Source organism: Chroicocephalus ridibundus, chromosome 9 (assembly GCF_963924245.1).
Source record: "Chroicocephalus ridibundus chromosome 9, bChrRid1.1, whole genome shotgun sequence".
Taxonomy (NCBI): domain Eukaryota; kingdom Metazoa; phylum Chordata; class Aves; order Charadriiformes; family Laridae; genus Chroicocephalus; species Chroicocephalus ridibundus.
In genome coordinates, this window is record NC_086292.1 from 14,071,368 (window position 1) to 14,094,878 (window position 23,511).

General features: G+C 39.7%; 1 protein-coding gene and 1 long non-coding RNA gene across 3 annotated transcripts in view; one reads left to right on the forward strand and one right to left on the reverse strand.

Moving 5' to 3' along the window:
- Nucleotides 1–3,468, reverse strand: part of AMMECR1 (AMMECR nuclear protein 1) — a 109,605-nt gene extending 106,137 nt beyond the window's left edge. For both annotated transcript variants that reach the window (XM_063346592.1, XM_063346593.1), the window contains exon 1: nt 3,297–3,468. In XM_063346592.1, the coding sequence (XP_063202662.1) occupies nt 3,297–3,468 (172 nt within the window). The remainder of the gene's footprint in view (nt 1–3,296) is intronic.
- The window catches only part of LOC134520785 (uncharacterized), a 41,987-nt gene extending 22,005 nt beyond the window's left edge, over nt 1–19,982 (forward strand). Inside the window, exon 3 of the long non-coding RNA XR_010072549.1 lies at nt 19,904–19,982. This is a non-coding gene — a long non-coding RNA (uncharacterized LOC134520785). The remainder of the gene's footprint in view (nt 1–19,903) is intronic.
- The last annotated feature ends 3,529 nt before the right edge of the window (nt 19,983–23,511 follow it).

Consider the following 23,511-nt stretch of genomic DNA (forward strand, 5'->3'; position numbering starts at 1 on the left):
TTGCCGCTATAGGCTGCTCCCTCGTTTGCTTAATTCTGCCTCCAATGAGCCGTATATTTCTACTACATTTCCTCTCATTTCTGTTACTCTGTTCTCTAAACTGATGCTACCTCCCAACACGTTGCCAGCAAAGTTTGTCAGTTTTTTGTTGCAGAGCCCAGCTCTATGAGACTATTAAAATTCAGACCCAGGCCTTGAAGAATTCTTGTACTATTCACTTTTTGTTGATGATTCCTCTTTCAACACAGTCCCTCAACTGGACTTAATAGAATTAATCTGGTGCAAAGTGACAGCCAGGAAAAATAAAACTGCCTTCAATTTTAATGAAGGGCTCAGCCATCTGATCAGGTTGTTGCAGTGTAGTAAGTTACTGCATGTCAATGGAGCCATTGAGACTATAGGTGCTTCTAGTCTAACTATTTACAGAGTAGTGCAAGACCAATTAAACCTCTTTTTAAATGAATTTTAAGCTAAAATTGAAGAAAGTAAACTTAAATAAACAAAAACTCAAGTGAAGAGAATATAACTGGCCAATTACCATGGCTGTGCTCACACACAATAACTTACTGTAACTTTAGTGTGCGTCTGAGGATGTCGTTAAAATTGGAGGGACCCACTTCTGTGATTGTTCAAGTGAAGGAATAACTGTGTTTTTGACTCATGTTCTGACTCTAGAACAACTTCTACTGTAAGTCAGCCTGGGTTCCACTTCAGCCATTGCCCTTATTGATACCCATTAGCCCTTCGTATATACTTGTCTCTAGGCAAGGACCATCAAGTATGAGTTATGGAGTGCCTGGCATCATAGCTGCTACTGAATTATAAATTGGTACATTTATAGAGTCAGTCAATCTTTAGTATCGGCGGGGGGGGGGGGCTGATTTAATGTATATGCACACACACACTAAAAAGTATATTAACATAGCATGAGTATATCGTCAGTTGAGAAGGTCTGGAGAGTTGCTAATCCCCATGAGACCATATTCCTTCTCTAATGCAGATGGGGTTTTCAACTTCCAGAGAGCTCCTGTATGCAACAGTTTGTTTTAAAAACAAAAACCTAACATATCCTGGGTGGCATCTGCTTTCTTGTTATTCAGATTATTTCCTTTCTGCACATATTGTGAAATAATATACATTGTCTTTCAAATTATAATATTTATCAATGACACAATTTAGTATGACATTTTCTAAAACGAGTCCAAACAAGCATCACTTGAATGGTTTTCTGTACAAGTGTATCACTGTATTGAGTTTTATCTCCCTGAATCCCCAAAGCGCTGAATTCTGCAGAAACCTGTCCTGTCGATAGAACTTCCTTCAATCAACTTCTGTTTGTGCTGATGGTAACTTTTTTTTGAGAGGGGGAAATATGGGATCTAGATTTATATGCATGCCTTGTAACTTGTCTAATGACGTGCCAGTTCCTCTGTTAACAGTAAACAATCTAATGCTTTTCTAACTTTTAGCAAAACACATCCAGCTATAATAATTCCTTTCTTGCCGTGGACTCTGGGAAATGTGTCGAGTCTTAAGATTTCCAGCAAGCTGAGTGCTAACATTTGGGATTGAGTATAAAATGGAGCTAAGGACTAAAGGACTGATTCATATTTCTCATTAAGCTACTTTAGTATCAGTGACTTCAGTGAAACTGAGGCAGAAATTAACCAGTGGGAGGAGAGAGCCAGGCTCAGAGATCAGTCTTATGTTCAGAAGTGACGTAGACGGTACCATAGAAATTGTCTCAAAATTGATGAGAGGCTTTCAGAAGCAAAAATACTTCTTTCAGAGCCTGATCCTCAATCTATTGATACCAGTTTCAGTTTTCACTTTTTGCTTCTAGTGTTCTGAGTTGTAAGTCATTATATTCTGGATGGCTCTTTTAAAAAAATTCATTACATATCAACATCAGAACTTTCCCCATATTGAAAATTAAGCCTTAAAGACTTTCAGTTCACTCACGTGCACATACAGCATTTTCTCCATCCCTCCAATTGGTTTTATAAATCACTGAAGAAACACTTGCAAGCTAGAAAATGAACAAAAAATTCTCCCATACTGAAGAGGTGAAAGGTGAGGTTTGAATAAGTTCCTAAAATATTGTTTCAAAGGCTCCTCTAACTTTTGTTTCTGATACGGAGTATAATATCTAAGCATTTTGATAGGAAGTATTATGGGGCTACAATTGTACAGTATGCTTTTGTCTGTTCCAGCAGTAGACACAGGTAGCTTTTGATTGCTTATTCTATTTGAGGGCCTCCCTACCTCTAGTGCACAGTTGGGCTTTCTAAAACTTCTCCTAATAGGACAACAAACACTGAGTTGCAGTCAAATATTTGGATGATGTACATTAAGTCCTCCGGGGAATTCTCTGTTTGCAATCATCATATTACTGAACATGAAAGGATAAAGCATAAAGCAATTCCAGTTTTTCTAAAAAGCCTGAAGTACAGGAAAGAAGAATCCCTTTTCCAGTCTCTGCCACCAGAGATTCCCAGAATTTGGTTTGTATATTCATTAGACATGAACTGTGTTCATCTTCGTGCAGTAGTATGTATAAGTAAAATGTCCCTGAGGATGGTAAACTATTTTTACAAGTATTTCAATAAAATAGTATGTCCTATAAAATTGGAATCTGCATCATTCTTGCAGAGCTTACTTGGTGCATTTCTGTGAGCATATATAAAAAGAACTGCATGATAAAACCTATTCTTTTTTAGTACAGCTCAGTCTGCTGCATTGGTTTTATGCTGTATATGTCTTTGTAGTGTTAGTGTACTGCTATGTGGCAGCTTAAAGGTATTATAGCAGAGCTGGTACACAAGACAAGAAAGCTACGTAAATAACTGTAAATCAGCAGTAGCAGGTCTTTTTTATAATGTTTCCATCTACCATACATAAAACCATTCCCTGGTTTGAATAATTTGCTGAGCTAAATAATAAGACTAACAATATACCTAAAATAGGGATCAGGCAAAAGAAATATACACAGTTTCAATCAGGATTACAAATTACAGATCTCCAAAAGATGCTAAAAGGTAAGGAAAAAAACCCAACCCCTGTAACTGATCAAAATTAGTGTCAGTCATTGATTTCTAGAACACACAAAGAGACGGTGAGTATAAATGTGTTACTTACAAGTGCTGAGGATTTTAGGGAATGAAAATGGAGACCAGGAGCTGGAGACTGCCTGCCATGCCAGCAGTGTTGATTTGGAAGCGATGGACACAAATAAACGTTCAGCAAAGCCTAAAAAGCTGCAATGCAAGGCTAGCCAAAAGTGTCCATGTCCTTACCGTGCTGTGGCTGGCAGGCAATCCGTGTCTGGGAGCCTTCAGTCCCTCTAATCAGGCTCCGGGGATTTTGTTTGCAAGAGAGATTGTCCTTTAAGTGATCAGTGCAGGAAAACAGAGAAATAAAGAGAAATGAGCAAATTGTACAAGGCAAATAGCTGCAGGTCTTTAGCATGCTCCCTGCGTTTTCCTGAGCTGCATCTGCAGTAGAGAAAATATCCCAAAAATAGCTCAGGCTGCCAATGACTTGCTGAAACCTGAGAAAGAATTGCTGAATTTAAAGATCTGGGTTGCTGTGGGTGTATGATTAAAGTGAGAAATCGCTGGCAGGAAGAACCTAGGATGAAACCACATGCTTAAGGAGTAACTTGTGAGTTCACTGGTATCAGAACATGAGCTGACCTCTGATTCCCCCTCCTCCACCTAATGCCAGTTAACCCTTAACAGTTCAGCATGGAAGAAAGTTCTGCAATAGCAGATGGAAGAGGAAATATGACCAAAAAAAGTTCTTTACAACTGTAATATCTGTGATGTAGTGACAATATTTTATAGCAGTGCCCTATTTCCTAAACTTCAAAGCAGTCAGGCAAGCTAATGTTTTGCAGAAGTCTTGAAAACTGCGCAGTTCTAACTTCTGGAAAGCTCAGTCTTGTGTCGGGTATATGCTAAATACCCCCCTTAAGCTCTTTGTGGTCCCACAAAGTGAAAAGGATTTCAGGTAAACTTTTGAGGAAGGAAGGAAGGAAGGATAACATAACGTAACGTAACATAACGTAACGTAACGTAATGTAACGTAACGTAACATAACGTAACGTAATGTAACAAAACACTTCATGAAATTTTCTGCAAACACTGACTTATGGACAAAATATGAAGAATTGCCAGAGTATTTGGCACAGCCTTGGAGGAGGTGCTGGTGTCTCTATACTGTGTCCAGAACACGTTGCAGTAGCTTAAGGACTGCTCCAGGTTGTTCTGGTCTATAAGTGTCCCCTACGGATTCCTTGCTCACTAGAGCGTAGCATACTTTAGCCCCAGTCCTCAACTTGCTCCCTTGCGGTTTTTTATGTTACTTCCCTGATTTAGAAGAGAACAAGAAGCAGTTGGCACAAAGCTGGGCACATTGGCTTGACACCAGTTAAGTTTCCCAAGTAGTGCCAAAAGTAATCCTCAGTAACCTATTTAGGACAGTATTAAAGCTGCCAGAGCATGGACTAGGAGCTAGTCCCCAGTTTTCTTTGTACTGACACTGAAAAGGGAAAAAGCTTCAGTACTATAACTGGGTTAGATTTAAGCCACATGGGACTGGATTATGAGAAGCTGCTGCTTTGGAAAGCAATTGTGCATCTGAGAAAAGAGCCGAATATTGCCCTTACTTCAGAATGTGCTTTTGTTTTAACATCAGTTTTTTAAGATGCGCCAAACAATAATGGCATGATAGGGAGAACAAAATATTTAATGTGCTTCAGCCACAGTGGTGTGTGATCACTTAATCATTCTGATACGACTGTCCACTTTACACAATGAAGCTATACTTCTTTATATATATATACATATGTGTCTTTGAGCATTTTATCTTGAAGATGCTCTGTGTGTGAATATATTTAATATATATAGTTGCTATAGTTTCACACTCACAGTGACGTATTGTGGGGCTAAGGAGCTAAACATTTGTCCTGTGAAAATAAAGACAGTTAAGTTGCACATGTACAAAGGCAGCTGAGAATGCCTGGCTATGACCTTCCCTTTTGTAGGTGCTGTGGAGAAAAAGGCCCATTATTGTGTCTTTTGGTCTATCTACAGTTCTAGCTCATAAGTTCTGATCATAAGTGTTGTTCTAGAAGCTAGAAGGATAGACAATTCCTGAAGAAAGCTGGTCATTTCATTTGTATTTATACCCCAGCAGGCACTTTCTGAAGTAATTTAATTTCTGAAATGTAGAATATTAGAAATTATGGCCTAAGTAATTATGACTCATGTTGAAGCATTTACTCTCAGACAAAAGGCAGTATCTAGTGTTGGTATATATTATCTCATAAATGTCATGGTGAGCTCCGGAAGTCTGATTACTAATCTCCTAAAAACTCCTAATGCAAACCTCTGCTCCTGTCTTTGAAGCAGCAAGTGATAATGCAAAAGACTTGGTAGGCACCTTTTTTGTAAGTAAATAAAACGTAAAGCCAGTAACAATGACAGCTAGTGGGTAATTCATCATGTATGGTACGCTGCTAGCGATATATCAGCATAAGACTATCATTAGAGGCTAGTGTCTGTGTGTTAGCAGATGAACTGTGCATTAAAAAATGAGATATTTTTTTCCCCACAAATGAGGTCATTAATTCAAACACTCTTTTTGTCTCTCCTTGTTATAAAGAGGTTGCTAATGCAACACAATAAAGCAGTGCTTCATCTCGAACAATTGGAAACTTAGTATTCTGAACCATTCTCCCTTTGTTCCATTCTCTCTTTGTTGAATTTCATTAGTACTGAGAGTCTAGATCATAAATTATATATATGAGATAATGCATATTTTTGAGGGTTTTTTTTAACTTAAATATAACATAGGGCAAAAGTGAAAAGAGCATGACAGAATTCTGAGCAGAGAACAGATGGGTGGTTTGGCATGGAAACAAAGACGCTAGCATACGTTCATGGTTCTTATAGTGAAACACTAATCCTTACGATGCCTATCAAATAGATGTGTGGAGAAAGTACATCTTCCACTAAGTATGATGCTTTATATCATGATACCTCTAAATTATTTAACAGGCTCTCGAGAGCTAAACATTTGAATGCTCTTCAATTCAGTCATTTCATCATATGACTTGAGTTTTGCCTGAGCACCCGAGTGCTTAGCGTAAGCTAAGTGCTGGCTTTCGTCTTTAATTTCTCTGTAAAGAAGGGGAGAAGTACCCAAAACTGACTTAGCTGTGAACCTATACAGCCTAGTGTGATCAATACATCTGCTGCTGTTGTGTCTGCATGCAATCAGGATTTGGATTTCAGCATCCAGTAATGTTAGAGAGTCCTTGCCTATAAGTGTTCGTTGATCTGGAGAAACAAATTTCTGTTTCTACCAGTGCAATCCAGTCACCAGACTAGTGTGGCTGTACGTGAGGATTCTGTTACAGAAACTTGTTGAGCAAAATGAACTGGATGAAGCAGGTGAATATTTTACACACATCACTGGGGAAGGATGTCACCAATTGTTTTTCCTATTAGACAGTCTCTTGTTCAGGGACCACTTTGGCGCATGAACTTAAAAATTATGTCTGCCACATGCAAATCACTGAAGTAGAAAAATTTCCAGTGGATTGACAGATAATTGTCTTTTAATGACAATGCTAGAGTTGGTGCAAAAATGACATTTTGCATTATCCAAAACTGTGACCATGATTTGAAAAAAAGGCCTCAAATGCCAGCCCTGGTGAGATCAGTGGGAAGAGAAAGAGCACAGTGTCTTACACTGCAGTATGAAAACTTTAAGGATGAATTACCTGAAGTAACTTGCAATTAAAAAACCACCAAAACTCGTGTGAGAGCTTTCTGAAAACAAAACAAGGTAGTCATTAAATTAATATAATACCTTGGCTAGTAGGTTGGAGAAAATCCTTGTTTTAATAACATGAGGGAACATTGAGGAAATCCTGGTCCCGTTGAAATCAATAGGAAAACTCATTTTGAGACAGGGTGCTAGATGAGGTCCTAATTAAAGTAGTAAACTTGGAGAAGATCTGCGGGAAGTGTCTGTTAATGGTGAAGTAATTAATGGCCTTGAGAATAAAATAATATATTATGCTTTCATGAAATGCTAGAAATAGAATGCTCAGCTCAAACACCTATGTTTGAGGTACCCACGAAGGCAGGTATCTTCTGTCATTTCGTACCTTGTGAAATTTTAGTAGTTGTGTTGAATACATGGATTTTCAATAAATTCTTTGTTAAAGCAGGTAAGGTACTGAGTAGAGCTTAATCATAAATTGTTGTTCGAAACAGTTATCGGCATAATCCAAATTCTTCACTGACAAGGTGAATTTAACTGTCTGACGTGATGTATTTCTTTTTCTTATGAAATTATGTGGAAAGTTGCATGACAGGAATGAAGAAGCAAAATGAATAAATATTGAGATTTTATTTGCTGAAATTTTATTTTAGTCTTTTTCCTAACTTAAAATTGAAAAATATCAGCATTCAGAGCAATTTTCATGGTTTTTACTATGTTATCACTAAATCAACACCAAAATATTTTTACCAAAGTTTAACAACGTGGGGTTAAACTGGATCTATTGAATCAAAACAATTGAGAGTTCCTTAGGGCATTTAAAAGGTTTTCCCCATTTCATTTAAGGTATCAAATCAATCTTCTTCTGTGATGTCTTTCATGTAATATGTTCCTAGATGCTTTGATATTAAGTGACAATCCAACACAGTAGTTTGGAAAATGCCAATGTAAAAGCCTAAATGTAAGGTTCGCTCCATCTTGGAATAACCTGCTGCTCAGTGTTATATGCTAAATAAACTTCTGGTTGGAATGCCAGTGAGACTCTGAGTTTCCGTTATTTTTAAAGTGGATATTTTTTTGCCTTCTGTTATGTTCTTGAAGGCATCACTAGTGTCCCAGGGCATATCATAAGAATAAGCGTTAGTGCCTTGAAGACTGTGTCCGGCTGAATTGTTTCAACAGTAGGGGTCCAGGCTTGATAGGATAGGTCAGCCTCAGGTTTATGGCCTTGATTACTGCAACTGTCTTTTTCCTTGTTTCAGTACAGTGATCCATAGCTAGCACTGTTTATCTAGGCAGTGTGCAAAAATGTGCAAAATATTTTGGTTTATGACAGGAACCTGAAAAGTAATGCCCCTTCCTGTACCTGACAACTGATTCACATGGGTTTGCTACAATATATTTCTCCCATTCTAGCTAAGGCTGGCTGGGCGTAGACTCTTGCTGTTATCTACCAGAAGATCTTCTCTCATTTTTTCTCTTCTCTCCTTTTTTCTCTTCTCTCTATTTTTTGCCTTTCTGCCTTACTGTCTGAGACTTTCTCTGTTGTGTTTAAAACTCACTTTTAATCCCCATCTCACTTGCCAAGTGGATTCTGACTGTGGCTCATCCCACCCTACTCTATTCCAGAGTCATACTGTTGCCCTGTATTTTGGTTTTCTTCTTTAGTTGGAAACCTGCTGTTGGGATGGATAACACTCATCCTACTGCAGGAAAGGTGCCAGTATAATAGAAACTGTTCGTAAAATTTATTTTCTTCCCTGCAGAGGACTGACTGGAAGATTTTGTGAGATCCCTATAAAGATTCTGTCACAATCAGTGAAAAATAAAATAAAAAAAAATGAAACCAGAGGAAAGCCACAACCCTCCCCTCCCTCTAGGCACTGAATTTCTCATCAGTTGTCTTTGCAAATTTCCACAACTGCTTTTGGCACCATTTCAAAAATTATAACTCTGTGCTATGCTTTGTTTGATTAATGACTAGTTCCAGACATTTTCTCTGGTGATCCTCACATGAGACATAAAGAATTATCAATTGCCTCAGCAATGTCTGGGAGCAGAGTATGTCGAGGATACAGTTTGCTTCCTTGAGTTTTTAATGAAACATCTCATTGTGTTCCTTGCCCTAAGGTACCAATTTGATACATTCTGCATCTGCTTGGCCTGAGCATTGCAGGTTTGCCTTAGCAAAGTGAGAGAATATAGTGAGAAATTGCTATTAACAAGCACCAAACCCACAATTACTCACATGCTATGAAGCATTTGATTTGCCCTTACTATATTTGTTCAGTTTTATATATACAGTAGTATAAACCAGAATACTCCAAAACAACTGACTCCTGGATACTAACAACTCTATTAACAAAAGTTTTATTCTGAATGTTAGGGAAAATAGTGAGCAAAATGGTCCTGGTTCTGCTCCATTGTAGAGCTGTAAATCCAAATAATTCTTTCTAACCTTACACATTTCAGTACAAGTTGAGTTAGATGATTGGTATATCCTTTCTTGAGACGAGCTTCACAATGATGAAAAGGAAAGATACTTTATCTCATGGTTGTGATTAGCCCAGTTTCTAAATGCATGGACTTCTGTGAAAAGAGTTAAGGCTTTTTTGTTGGACTTGATTTTACTCAGAAGTGTACAAATCAGGGAAGGTTCCATTAAAAGTCAGCTGCAGCCTGAAGCCCATCAGTGTCATTCTGTCTGATATGTTGACTGTGGCGAAAATCTGCTATTGCATTTGCTACGTTGCTCTTCTCTTCTCTCATCATCATTATCTGTCTCCAGTGCAGTGATTCTGTTCTAAGATGGCTTAGAGGTTCCTCTTGTTTAAACATACTTTTTATATCTCTGCTGCCTGCAGTCAGACTATCTAAATATCCCGGGAAAGTATGCATAGCAAAATAGTATCACAGCAGTCCTTTGAGGTAGGGTATCAGTTTTATAATAAAGAAGAAACGGAGTAGAGAAGTTAAATGACTAGTCAGGAGCTGCACAGGAAGAATATGTCAGGATCCAGACTAGAGCCCAAGAATGTGCTTTTTTTTTTTCAGTCTGTAGCTGATTTGTGGTATGTTTTGAAACTGGGGAAATTTGGTAGTGTCCAAAAGGTCTGTAGAATCCTACCCAAGATTTAAATGTGCTATTTGACAATTACTGGTTATAGCACACTGAAAAATTATCCAGTATGAATCCCTAGTGGATCTAATTCTGACCTTTCAGCAAACTGGGTGTGGACAAGAAGCTGAACATTTCAAAAACTGTTGTTATTAATATTAAGCAAGGGAAATAATTTGATGGTATATTAAGAATGTCCCATTGGTTAATTAAAAAAGAGAAACCCCAAAGTAATATTTAAAAGCAGTTCCACATAACCAGCCTCAAAGACTGTGGTACAGGGTCCCTGTGTTACGGTTAATGGAAAAGAATATTTGTTTGGACAAATAGAGGTGGAGGTTTTAATCTACTGATTTGTTCCATGTAACACATTTTTCCACTACTGCACCACGTTTTTCACTAGCGTCACTTATAAACCCCTCCCAAGGTTTAAATTTATGGGGAAAAGGTTATTTAATATGAAGTTCCTAGCATATGCAAAGTAGCAGTTTACTGTAAAATGAAATTTCAGGGGCAGATATAGGACAGATATACTACCATATCTTTGCCCCTCACATGTTTATTTAATGTTTGATATTTCATGATCAAGTTTGCTGTCCTAGTTGGGCAATACAAAAGCCCCCTTAAATACACAGATAACATTTTCTAATGCAAATGTGCTATACCTGGTAGTCATACCCCTCCACTTGGGCTGACTACAACAGACATTGAAAAGAAAGAAGGTAAGAAGGACACGTGGGTCAGTATGGCCACCTTGAGTCGCCCAGCCTATGGGTGCTATAGCCTGTGGCAGTCTAATTCAGCTTAGGGTAATGGCAGGGAGAGCAGCAGGGAGTCAAATGCATCTTACTGATATCTTTCTCTCAATGCTTCCTCAGCTCAACTGAATTCGCATGACAGCAGTGATCTTTCACTAGGTCCTTAGGGAGCATACTCTGTAAAATACAAATTTCTTTGCCTTTTGAAGTATGTTTCTATTGATGCCTGACCTTTTACTTTGCTATGGCTTTCCAATTCTGCATCATTTCTAAGAACAGTTTGGTAGCTGAAGAGCCTCCCTTAGCCCAGTGGCTGCCAGCTCACCTTTGTTGTTTTGTCAGCATTTCTGGTGCTTTCCCTGGGATGGCTATGGGGTTTTTTTAACAGAAAACTTGTGTTTATTTATTTTTTGTAATCATGGAAGGAATTTAATCAGAATATTTAATTATGTTTCTCTACAGTTTAGATCTGGAGCCAGTTTGGGTTCGTTTTAATTAGAACAAGATTTTCTAAATGAAACTCTTTTTCAGTGGCTTTCAACTCAATTAAAGATCAGAATCTTAACTTCTGTTTAGGGCAGACATTCAGAAAAGTCTTTAACTCGTACTGACTTCAGTGGTACTGTTCAGGGTACCTTAGAGATGAGCACATGCTTTGATGCCTTGCTGGCCTAGGCCTGAATAAAAACACAGAACTTGGGAATTTTAATGTGTTTTACCAGGCCAAAAAAGAAATGAAATTATAACTGCCCTTAAAAATTATTGATTTAATTTTAATTTCAATGAATATGTATTTTATTGGCATCTTAATTCGCAGGTGGATTGGATTAGCAGCAGAGAGTGATCACAAGTTATGGGGAGAAGCGTGGGAGAAGCAGACCCCATGAGTGTGGTCCAGTGTGGCTGGGTTTTACAGTTCCAGCCTTGAACTGGAATGTGCCCTGTACATGTAGCACTAGAAAAAATGACAAGGTATTACCTAGGTCTTTGGAAGCATGTAGAGCCACTGTGACTTTGCTGGCACCAGGCTGCTTTTCTTATAGTGCAGTTTGCACTAAGTAAGCAAAGGGCTGGAGCCAGATTCCCTGATAATACATCAAGGAATCAGGTAGTCTAATGGAGCAAAGACTAGTCAGGTATATATATCTTTATAAGGCAGCACCTGTCTGCAAATATGTTTAACTTTCACCATTGCAAATAAGTAGCCAATTTTCTTGTTTCTCTTTAGCCAGGAGAAATGCAACCAGTGTAGAAAATTTACCAAATAAGAGCTTTAAAATGCAGTTTAAAGCACAGATGTGGCAAACAGCAAACGCATTTTGAAAGGAAAAGACAACCTGTGTTCTGACGAAAACTAATGAATCTTGTGCACTGGTTTTCAGTTGCTAGAGGGCAGCATTGTCTAAACAATGGGAGTACAACATCTTAAGGTCTTTAAGCATCTAGTCACTCTGAGTTTAAATGTGGTACTTCTCAAGGATAACAGTGGTTTCTCAGTTTTATGATCAGGGTTTAATTAAAAAACCTATTTCTACTTTGATTGCAGTCTCAGTCATGTTAATATTCATGTGTCTATATTTCCCCTAGTTTTTTTTGGCTCATCATAAATGCTTAAGAAACAGTTGCCTTGGTCACTTTTCTTCTTGCAACAGCTAATATAAGTAAAGAAATTATGAGATTTGAGGAATAGTTTCCCAATTTATTTTATTTACTACATGAAAATCGTGTACAATTAATTAATCTTACTACTCCCCAGTAGATGGCACCTGCAAAATATTTATGTATTGCCCCTGAAACAGGGAACAGTGAGGTATAAAATTTGTGAGGAATTGTTTATTTCTTACTAATGCGTGTTGCTTTGCATTCTGTCTCAGAAGGGCGTGCCTCTGCTTTATGTTGTTCCTCTTTGGCTATTCCTTATTTTGTTAATACAGAGCTTGCTGTACATGCATTTTAAAACTGAGTATAGAATCAGTTTTGTTCACAGTGCTCATAAACAACCAAGCACTAGAACAATACTTGCAATAAATTTTCATTTCAAATACTTGTACAACCCAATTTTCAATTATAAACAATTATAAAATGTAAAGATCTGAAATTCCTGCAGTTTCAGTAAAATTATTGAGTTTTATAGGCTAGATAGAGCTTTTTGTGGCATAGAAGTCAGCATCAGAAGATCAGTCTTTTATAATGTGGGAACTGATTTGGAGATTCTGGGTGGGACATCTTTATCGGGCATCTAAAAACTAAGAACGTCTCCAAATTGGGAGCTACTTCTGAATATTTGACTATAGTTGCTCTGGGTACTGCTGCTTTCAGCCTCTTCTGGAGTTTTATTTTGGTTGTTGCTCATTTAACACATTTCATAGAAATAGTCAAAAGCATCTACAGGGCTGCCTCAAACCTTGCTCAGCTAGGCTCACTCTGAGGCACGCTCCTTGTGTCTGGGGAGGGCTGGACTTCACATTCCAGCCCCGACCCTGACCGTGCACTTTGCACTGAAAAGCTGTCGGCATGCTCGATGTGGAACTGGATGTGAGTGATTGCTTATGCAGAGTTTATTTTGCTAGACAAACCACATTTCATAGGAGAAAACTCTGTGTCTTTTTAGGGAAACTGTATGTACTTGTAAACTAGTGTGAATCTAAGGGAAGATAGCAAAAGTAACATCGGTCACAAAGTTCCTTCCATATTGTCCCAGATGCTGTCCCTGCAACTTTTAAGCTCCACTGATGTCCTTCAAAGTCCATAAGGCCAGGGTTATTTCTTTAAATTCCTCTGCTGCTTGATGGCCTGCCGAATTCCCTGTTTCCCTTAGAGCTTCCTGTTCAAGTAGCATTTCTTTCCTGCAGAGTGAAAGATGGTCCCTTATCCTACTTGATTGCTCTCATTCCCCCCTGAGCCTGCTTCTTACTCCTGAGTGCAGAAGGGAGAAATACGTCAGAGGAGAGCTGAGACAGAAGATCCATTCTGAATGTGAGGACTGTCATTATTTAGACTTAGTAGATATTGATGCTGATGCAAATTTCTTTCACTCAGATAAAAAAGATGTATTTAACCCTTTTAAATTAAGTTACAAAAACAAGGACAGCTTCTAAAGAAGTGCAAAATAGAGTAGCACGGTTAGAAAAAAATGGGGTGAACTGGCTTACACCAGCAACAAATATGCTCCTACTGGCCTCTTGTGTTTTGTCAGTAATGTCTGTTAATAGAAATACAGCTTGTAAATTGAAAACTCTTTGTTTTAAAAAATCTATATTAAGAAATTAATCTGTATTTAATGAAATGATGGGATGGATGGAAAGTCAAAAAAAGTTCAGGAAGCGTTCAACCTTTGACAGTTTATTTGTTTGAGCTACTAAGTTGAAGGTCTTGCTTTTGTGTATGGTCACCATTTCCCAATACGCTGAGGGTAGTCTGCCTAAATCACTAGTCTGTCTAACTGTGCAAGAAGCTCCATGGAATAAACCCTTACAACCAGCGAAAGCCACTCTTCAGGCTAGGTGCCAAGCTCCAGCCTCTCAGGATGGTGTTCCTACTGACCGAGCATATGAAACCTTATCACACACCAGTGTAAATAAGTAGGGTTTTATCTCAGGCTTTCATTTGCTAGCTTTTTGCAACCCCACCAGAATTAGAATCTACTGACATCCAATATGGACAGTGTCAGGGAAAGAGCCATGGGGACTGGGATTGTCAGTCCTGCTGCTTGGCCCTGAGGCGCTGTGGTGCTGAGACACCCACCTGAGCCTCTCCTGTGACCTGCGGCAGCTCCTTCTATAGCCAACAGCAGTCCTTCTGTTCCCTACAGTGGGAGCTGAAACAGGTTTCTGGTACCTCCCAGTTCTCACAGGCTAGAATAAACTTTCCCAGGGAAGGTCATCCCATCACTGTCTATTGTGTGGTTTCTTCCTCTTCTCCCTGTACCTGCTGTAAACCAACTTAAGCTGGCAAAAGAGTTCTGGAGGGGGTACCACACAGTTCTAATCTCCAACATGTTTCTCCAAGGGGTGAGCAGCAGACTTCAGTCACTACAGGCTGGCGACCTGCTTCCTTTCACCAGTGATACAATCAGTTCATTTTTTAACTCTATGCCTTTATTTGCAGGCTCTCGGTATGACATTTCTTTTGGTTGTTTGTCTAGTTTTTAGTTTCACAACTAAAGAACAAAAAACACTTTTAGACCTTCTTTTAAAAAACTTTTTTTTTTCTTTGTTGCTGCTGGGAAGCAGAAAGCAGCCAAAGACACACAGTACTGAATAAGTCCAACTATGCTGCATTCTTGTGGTTGAGTAAGACACAGAGCAACTAAAACAAACTAACATAAACAGGGAAAGCCAAATTAAATACTTACATTTGTATAGTGCAAGAGGATCCTGGGCTCAGGAATGTAATTCAATCTCTATTTATTTTTTAAGTAGGCAGTGCATAAAATAGTTGGGGATCTGCAATGCAACTCTAAGGTAGTGGAATACTTTTTGACTAAAGAGTCAGCTAATACAGTATTGTAAGGGGACCAAGTGTTTGCTCAGAGTGCAAGAGAGCTTTGACAAATCTGAAGAAAGGATCACCACGTCAGTCATGGCTCTTCGTAATGGAAAAGCAAATTATCAAATGGATACCTGACACCAAATGGGGAGAGAGAATTGGGTGTCTAATTGACACATAGACAATCTGCTTAGCATTGGAAGTGTGAAGTTCTACTTGAAGCAAAAATGATTGTGGTATGTAAGGAATGCAGATGTTTATCTATATATCATTGCCACTGGGCCTTCTCACAGTCCTCCTAATAACTGTGCTGCAGAAAGAGCTTTTGGACTTTTACAAAACCAATCTGACCTTCCCATCACTCCCCACTTCAATGCGCTTTGTACAAAAGAAGATACATGAAAAAGTAGCTGCAGCATATGAATGTTAGGAAATGGCTGCAGCACATTATTTTATAGCTGAAGATTGGGGTAAAAAGAGTTCATTTGGAGGTAGTGCAATTCACTCACAAATTATTCACTCTATGCCAGTAATTCCTGCACTGCTTCTGAGGTCTACCAGTGTTGTACCAGGTGCTGGCAATTGGTCCCTGAAGCACTGATACACAAAATGGCTATTTCCTGCTGTTAGGTTGAATTGAAGAAGCTGCAATATATTAAATACTTTACTAGTTACTTTTCTGTGAACATAAATGCCAGCAGCCATCACTGGGATGTTTGGGGACTGAAGGAAATGTGGTACGTATTCACAAATGAAACGGAAGGTGAATCACAACCTTCATTAAGCAGTGGTCCAGTTAAGGATTATGTAGGTGATCAGTATTTACAGATTCATTTACCTTTATGGAGGATTGGTTTCTGCTCAACCTGAAGGTTGATTTCTGCTCAATGTTAATCTCAGAAACAATAATCATCAAGAATTCCAAATCCATTAAATCCACACCCTTACTCCAGATTTACTCTGTGATAATTGTGTATAGAATTTGCCTTGAAGGCTGTGATAAAACGATAGATCCACAATGCTTCTATGGCTTAATGTAAACATTGCGGGGGGGAGTCTCTCATTCTCTTCCTTTGCCAAACTGTCACTCTGATAATTGTAAATAATCTTTGTAAGTGTCTTTTATTTCTTTGAATCTGTCCCTAAAGGAAGATGTCAGAGAGTAGAACCATTTGATGTCCTGGCCTGGGGTTTACATGTTACAGCCTTCTGGGGGAATAATCCCCATAATTCCGGCACTTTGCCTTGCATCAGTTATGAGGACACAGGACAAAATTTTAAACTAGCAGGTCCAAGTGTTTGTCAGGAATTTAAAAATGCTCTCATTCTGAATTATTTCAGCCTATCAGTCTATCAAAGGAATGTTTAACCTACTGTTTTCTTTCCCCCTTTTTTAATTTCTTAGAATGTTTATTTTCTTCTGCTTCCCCCTCCCCAACTGGCTGCAGTGAAGAAAATCTCTCAGTTTTTTCTGGAGTTTTTCTCCTTTAATATTCAGTCTGCACAGTCTCCACATAAAAGGTTACCAACCTTGGCTTTTGCTTATGCAATTAAGACTGGCTGCATGTTGTAATCCCACTTCAGTTTGCTTATCAGCCTTGTACCATCCCCAGCTGTTATGATACGTAAACCAAAATATCAAGATGTCATTGTTAAGAAGAGTGGCCTAGCTTTAGCTATTCAAATGCATATTTAGTCCCTTGTAAGATGCTGGATTTCTTTATAGCAGTTTCCACAGAAACTGCTGGAGACTTAATTGTTCTGGAAATCAGGCCCCTCGTTAGTGTGCCTGCATATGGATATAGGCACTTTATTAGAGCTGAAAAATGAAAAAAACATAATATTAAAGTTATTACTAGTTATTTCCTCTCTTGCCCCTCTGTTTCATATCCCATGTTGTTGCTTTGGCATCTAGGTTACCCAGCCAGCTTCAGTGCCTGAGTGGCTTCCCCACTGAACCAGGCCAGCAGTGATCTGTGCTTTGGCAGTGAATCACTGGTGGCTTTTAAACAGAATCCAAGACCCTGGACTGCTCTCTCAACTGAAGATCATGCTCTCTCTGTGTATGTATACTAGGGTTACTCCAGTCATGGACTCCAATATGGCTTTAGAAATAAGGCAGTTACGTTATGTAGATCCCATACGAGATTTCACCCTACATCTTTTTTTTTTTTTTGATTGATTGTTCTTGTGCACATTCACCCTGTGCACACTCATACACTCAACCATGGAAATGTATGGAAGACCAGAGATTTTTCAGCTCTGCTAGCATCTTGTCCTTTCAGTGTTGAATTCCCACCATGATTTTTCAATGGGGAAAAAGTGATGAGCTTTGTCATAGCTGAGTGCCTATTCCTGTGGGACATTCCTGTTTGGCTCTACTATTGTATTAGGTTTGCACGGCAAGGCTTTGGTAGCAAGGGTTTGCTGCAGGGCCCAGAGGACTCTCAGTGGACTGGGATGCAGGTTCCAAACCTGTAACTGTCTAGTGACAGAGTGGTTCATTTCCCCCTATCAGGTGCCAAAAAGGATGTGGTGGGTTGTCCTTGGCTGGGTGCCAGGTGCCCACCAAGCTGCTCTACTGCTCCCCTCCTCAACGGGACAGGGGGAGAAAAATACGATGAAAGGTTTGTGGGTTGAGATAAGGACAGGGAAATCACTCAACAATTACCATCACGGGCAAAACAGACTTGCGGAAATTAATTTAATGCATTACCAATCAAATCAGAGACAGGTAATGAGAAATAAATCCAAATCATAAACACAACTTCCCCCTACTCCTCCCTTTTTCCTGGGCTCAACTTCACTCCTGATTTCTCCACCTCCTCCCAAGCAGTGCAGAGGGATTGGGAATGGGGATTGTGGTCAGTTCATCACACGTTGTCTCTGCCACTCCTTCCTCCTCATGCTCTTCCCCTGCTCCAGTGTGGGGTCCCTCCCATGGGAGACAGTCCTTCATGAAATTCTCCAATGTGTGTCCTTCCCATGGGCTGCAGTTCTTCATGAACTGCTGTAGTGTGTGTCCCTTCCACAGGGTGCAGTCCTTCAGGAACAGACTGCTCCAGTGTGGGTCCCCCACAGTATCACAAGTCCTGCCAGAAGCCTGCTCCAGTGCAGGCTCTCCACGGGGTCACAGCCTCCCTGCACCAGCATGGGGTCCTCCTTGGGCTGCAGGTGGATATCTGCTCCACCGTGGACCTCCATGGGTTGCAGGGGGACTGCCTGCCTCATCCTGGTCTTCATCACAGGCTGCAGGGGAATCTCTGCTCTGGTGCCTGGAGCACCTCCTCCCCCTCCTTCTTCACTGACCTTGGTGTCTGCAGAGTTGTTCCTCTCATATTCTAACTCCTCTCTCTGGCTGCTGTTGCGCAGCAGTTTTTCCCCCCTTCTTAACTATGTTACCCCAGAGGGCCTACCACCGTCACTGATGGGCTCAGCCTTGGCCAGCGGCGAGTCTGTCTTGCAGCTGGCTGGCATTTGCTCTATCGGATGTGGGGGAAGCTTCTGGCATCTTCTCAGAGAAGTCACCTCTTCAGCCCCCCTGCTACCAAAACTTTGCCATACAAATCCAATACAACTATCTTTAAAGATGTCTGTGCCTTTTGACGTTATAGGAAGAATGCTCAGTGCTTTGCCTGGGCATCAGGTATGTCAGAAGTGTTACAGGAGTACTAGGGAGAGCTGACTTCTCTCATCTTGTTCACAAGGCATGCAATTTGCAAAGCCTCCACATGGTTCTCTATTTACACTAGACAATGTGCTATTACAAAAGCTTCTGGGGCTGCTGTAATTCTTGATAGCATGGTCCTGTTCTCTATCTCTCTGTTTCTTTTTGAAGACCAGGGCCTTCTCATCCAAGTAATCTACATTGGTGGAGTGGGAAGGTTAGTGGACAGTAAGTATCCCGGAAGTGTAAGACTGCATATGGACAATTACTCAAGACAGAAAGGGAGATGGTTTACTAGACTATAAGTTGAGATATATAAATTCCCAGTTTACCCACCCTCTTCTCTACCTTCAAATCCCATTAAAGATTTAGAATCTTAGAGCTGAGCGGAGCTGACAATACGAAGTTCATTGCACCCGTTTGTACTGCATATGCAGCCCATATGATGAGGCAGGACATGAACACTCCTCTGTGGATACGGAGAAGTGCCAAAAAATTATTCTCTCTGGAGTACTCGGGCATATCCTTATACATAGGATGAACAAGCCTGTGGACTTCAGACTTAGTGGACTTTCCGGTCCTAAGTATGCTCCCATTTTATGCTGGGAGGGTTGTCAGGGAGCAGCTTGAAGGGTTTTGCTGCTGCCTGCAGATGTGTAAGGAGTATGAAGCTCCTGGCTTTTCTGGCAGCACTGTTTCCTGTGCACTCATCTGCTTCCCGACAAGGGAACCTCCACATTCTACCCAGTGGACCATGGTAAAAATTAACAGAGTAAATGTGATGTTCATGATTTCCTCTGCAGTATTTCTAGCAAATTGGGTACCTGAATTCCTAAGGGGCTGGGATATTCTGTATATAATTGTCAGTTTTGGGGGGGCTCACAGGATGTCCAGCATAATCAATGCCCAAGGGAAAGCCAAGAGAACAGCTGGAGCCTTGCTCATAGTGGGAGAGCTCTATTCTGTGAAAGGTAATGGAAAACTTTACTGTTCTGTTTTGCTGTTGAGTAACTTGATCTATGTGGTTATTTTTATTCTTTTCTGTTTACATTCTTAGTGCCCTTTTCTGATTTTTAGACATATATGTACTTTTTCCTTCTATCGCCTATGAGCTCCTGGATAGAATTCTGCTGAAACCCCTTCCCCCTAAAAACACAGGCAAATGCAGATTAAAGGTATGTGCTTTTGCAAGAGGTTTGTATTCACACTGTCACACTCTGGATTAAAATTGCTGTGGTTTATGTATGTGCAGCTGCTTTCTAATTAAAGCCCACATCTGCCCCGGCTTTAACACCAGTGAACTGTAGTGAAGCCATTAACCCTCTCTGTTACTTCCACCCTTTGTCGTATGGGCACATGAAAGGATACGTGGACTGAGAAATGAAAAAACAAAGCACGTTTCTCAGCCTTGCTGGGTTTATGCTCAGTACGTCTGAAGAGGGAAAGACATGGAAGCCAGACCTCTTTCTGTTCCCTCAATCTTAATAAGATTCTGGCTTTTAAAAGTCTAATTTAGCACACATTCAAGGCTGGGCTGCAGTCCTTCATTCTGCTGCTCAAAACCTTTTTACATTATCATGTCTGCTCCCAATCCATGGAGTTGCTTACAGCCCCTGACAGGCCCCCTTCAGGGAAGGACATGCATTTGTTGTGTAAAGTGGGTTACCCTGTCATCCATCCACCCAAAGGATCCCCTGTGTCAAGGGAAGGAATCCTTAGTAATTTCTCACTTGCTTTGTGTTGCTTCAGCTGTACAAAAGAAGTAGGAGAACCCTGTGGTCTGGCTCTAGAGACTGTGCTCTTTGCTCATGTAAGGCAGAGCCTCACGTCCAGCTTGTAGAATTCAGGAGACCATGTCATCCAGAAGGGATTTTTGTATGATTCCTCTAAATGACAGATGAGATAAATGAGTATAGATGAAAATTTTGTCTCATTTCCTTGCGACCAAGCAATAAAATAGGGAATTTGTAATATGAACTTAAAAAAAACCCACCAAAAACTAGGGAAAAATTGGCCTCTTCAACTCTTTGAGCACTGTTTAGACTTTCAAAACTGAATCAGCCCACGTTTGTGGCTTATTATGCAGGCTGCTCTTGATAACTTCTGAAACTTCATCCAAATGAACTATTCAGATCCTGGGTGGAGTAACACTAATGGTGATGTAACAGACCTGAGGTCAATGCATCTCCTCCCAGTGTGTGGTCTGTGAATAATATGTGGGCCCGTGGGTCCCAGAAGCAGTGATCTCTTTCTGAAAGAATTTGAAAAAAAGGGTAGCTGTATCACAGTTAATACTCCCATTTCCTCAAAGAATCCATTCACTGCAAAGGCGGAAGGAACATGCCTTTTCAACATTTGTCTTTTAAAGAGCACTCAAAAGTGAAGGCGCTCTGGCTGACTGAAGTTGGGTACACCTGAAGAAAGTGTCTATTTGAAATGAGTGCCTGTGAAATAAACTGAAGTCAATGTATGATGCAGGTGGCTGTCAGTTTCTAAAGTCAGAACATTTTTGTTTTGATGCCTACAAATGTTTTAATGGTAATGTGTGAGCTGTGATAATCACAGAATATGAGAGGGTATTGAATAATCTCTTCTCTCTAAACATGACTTTAAGAGCATTGCTTTAGATGCTGCAAATTTTAGAACATTAGCCCTGGTGGCTTCTTCCCTCACTGGACAAATGTACTGTGTAGAAATGAATGGTTATATGGTAGTTCTAAGGGGAAACTAGTGGGATATTTTTTAACTAAATGAAAGTTTAACCTTCCTGTGTATGTTCTGTTCCCTAAAATGCTGTTCAGATTTGAAATGTTAAGTACCCAAGTTTCATGGAGGAGTTCTAAATCTCCCTCTATAATACTGTCTTTTCCTAGGTATAGCAGAATGATTGGTACAATTAGTTTATCCTGTGGTTTTACTTCTATCCTGTAGTTTCAGGTTGTGAACTTAATACTGTAAAAAATATTCTTGACTCATGTGGTTGAGTTAAAGCTGATTGATTCAAAATAACTGTGGCCCTGATGGATGGATGGATGGATGGATGGATGAATGGATGGATGGATGGACGGATGGATGGACGGATGGATGGACGGATGGACGGATGGACGGATGGATGGATGGATGTCTTTGTGGATTTTCAGATGAACATTTTTTAAATGTCTTAAATGGAGAAGTTTTTTATTTGTGTCAACATGATCCTTCTTGCTTATGCCATAGCCCATGGAGAAGTTCAGATAGGAACCAGGGCACCACCTTGAAAAACCTTAATGAAAGGAAGAAGCAGTGAAGCTGGTCTGCAGGATGTTTCAAAGCTTGAGAGTAGCTGCTTCCCATATACTTCTTGATGGCAAATGTATGTTACATGCAACATTTAGGATAAATACCATTACATAAAGTCTTATTTGTCAGTAGGTCACCTCCGAGCCATCAGCCAAGTTTTGCAACCATGCACCAGCTTAGTAAGGTATAATAGCATCTAAGGACTACAGCCACTGGCATTTTGGGCTGCTATTATGTATGAGGTGTTATTTCCTCACATTAGCTAATCGTTTTTTGATTTATTGAATGGACATTATATGTTATCTGTTTTGATTTGGAACTGAGTTGGAAAAGCATGTTTTCAGAGATGAAGAGCATACATTTTCATATATTCTCCCTGGTCTGGTGATAAATATGATGCACATTAGAGGATAATAATAAAAAACGAATCAAGTGCAGTTTTTTCTCTTAGTTTTAATAATTCATAATAAGGCCTCTGATTTAGGAATTTACACATGTAAGATGACCTCGGCAAGCTATGTCTCTGAGGAGATAATGTCTGAATAAGCATGGGTTATATATCATAAAAATTAAAGCATCTGTTCTATATATTGATATTTGACAGGGAATGAACTGAAAGCAAGAGTGCATGTAATTTTTTAGATGTATGGATGGATTAGTCTGACTTGTTATTTTTTATTAAAATTATACAGTAATGCTTAGTCATACCTTAGATGCAGTTACTGGAATAAAGGTAGATTATGCCCTAGAGGTAAGAATCACCTTCATTCCATTGGTGCCTGTGCAATTAAAACCACATTGGAGGGATCATATTGCTTTAATTCATTGGTATAATCTTTGGACAAGACCTTTCTCTAAGTTAATGAACACACTGGCCTTATTTCTTAATGACCAAGAATGAGTACCATTTTCCTGTGGTAAATAAAACATACCACTTTCAATTGTATTAATTTTTTGAGTCTTACCTCTCTTCAGTAACTACATTTCCAACAATTGTTCCTTGTGCAACTGAAAATGAGAAAACAACCTTCCTTTTCTCTAAGTAGAATGCAACTCCAGCAATTTTTACCAATGCATATTTAAATTACAGATTAAAAACAAGTTTTGAGGAAGAGCCACAAAAACACACCTGCCACCTCAGTGAAAGATCCCAGTGTGGAAAGGACTTACTCGTGGATAAATTCACAGGTCTTAGGAGAACAGTCACTTTTGTCCCATGGACAGGGAATCCTGCACGACCAGGTTGCGTGAAATTTTGATTGTATAGCAGCCTCTGAGAGTTTGCAGACTGAAAACATGGAGCTGCTCTCCCCAGGTCCAAATGCTTAGAGGAATCTGGTGAATAAGGAGATCAATAAAAAGCATAACAGCAAGCGCTTTCCTTTTCTCATTTTAGGTAACAACCA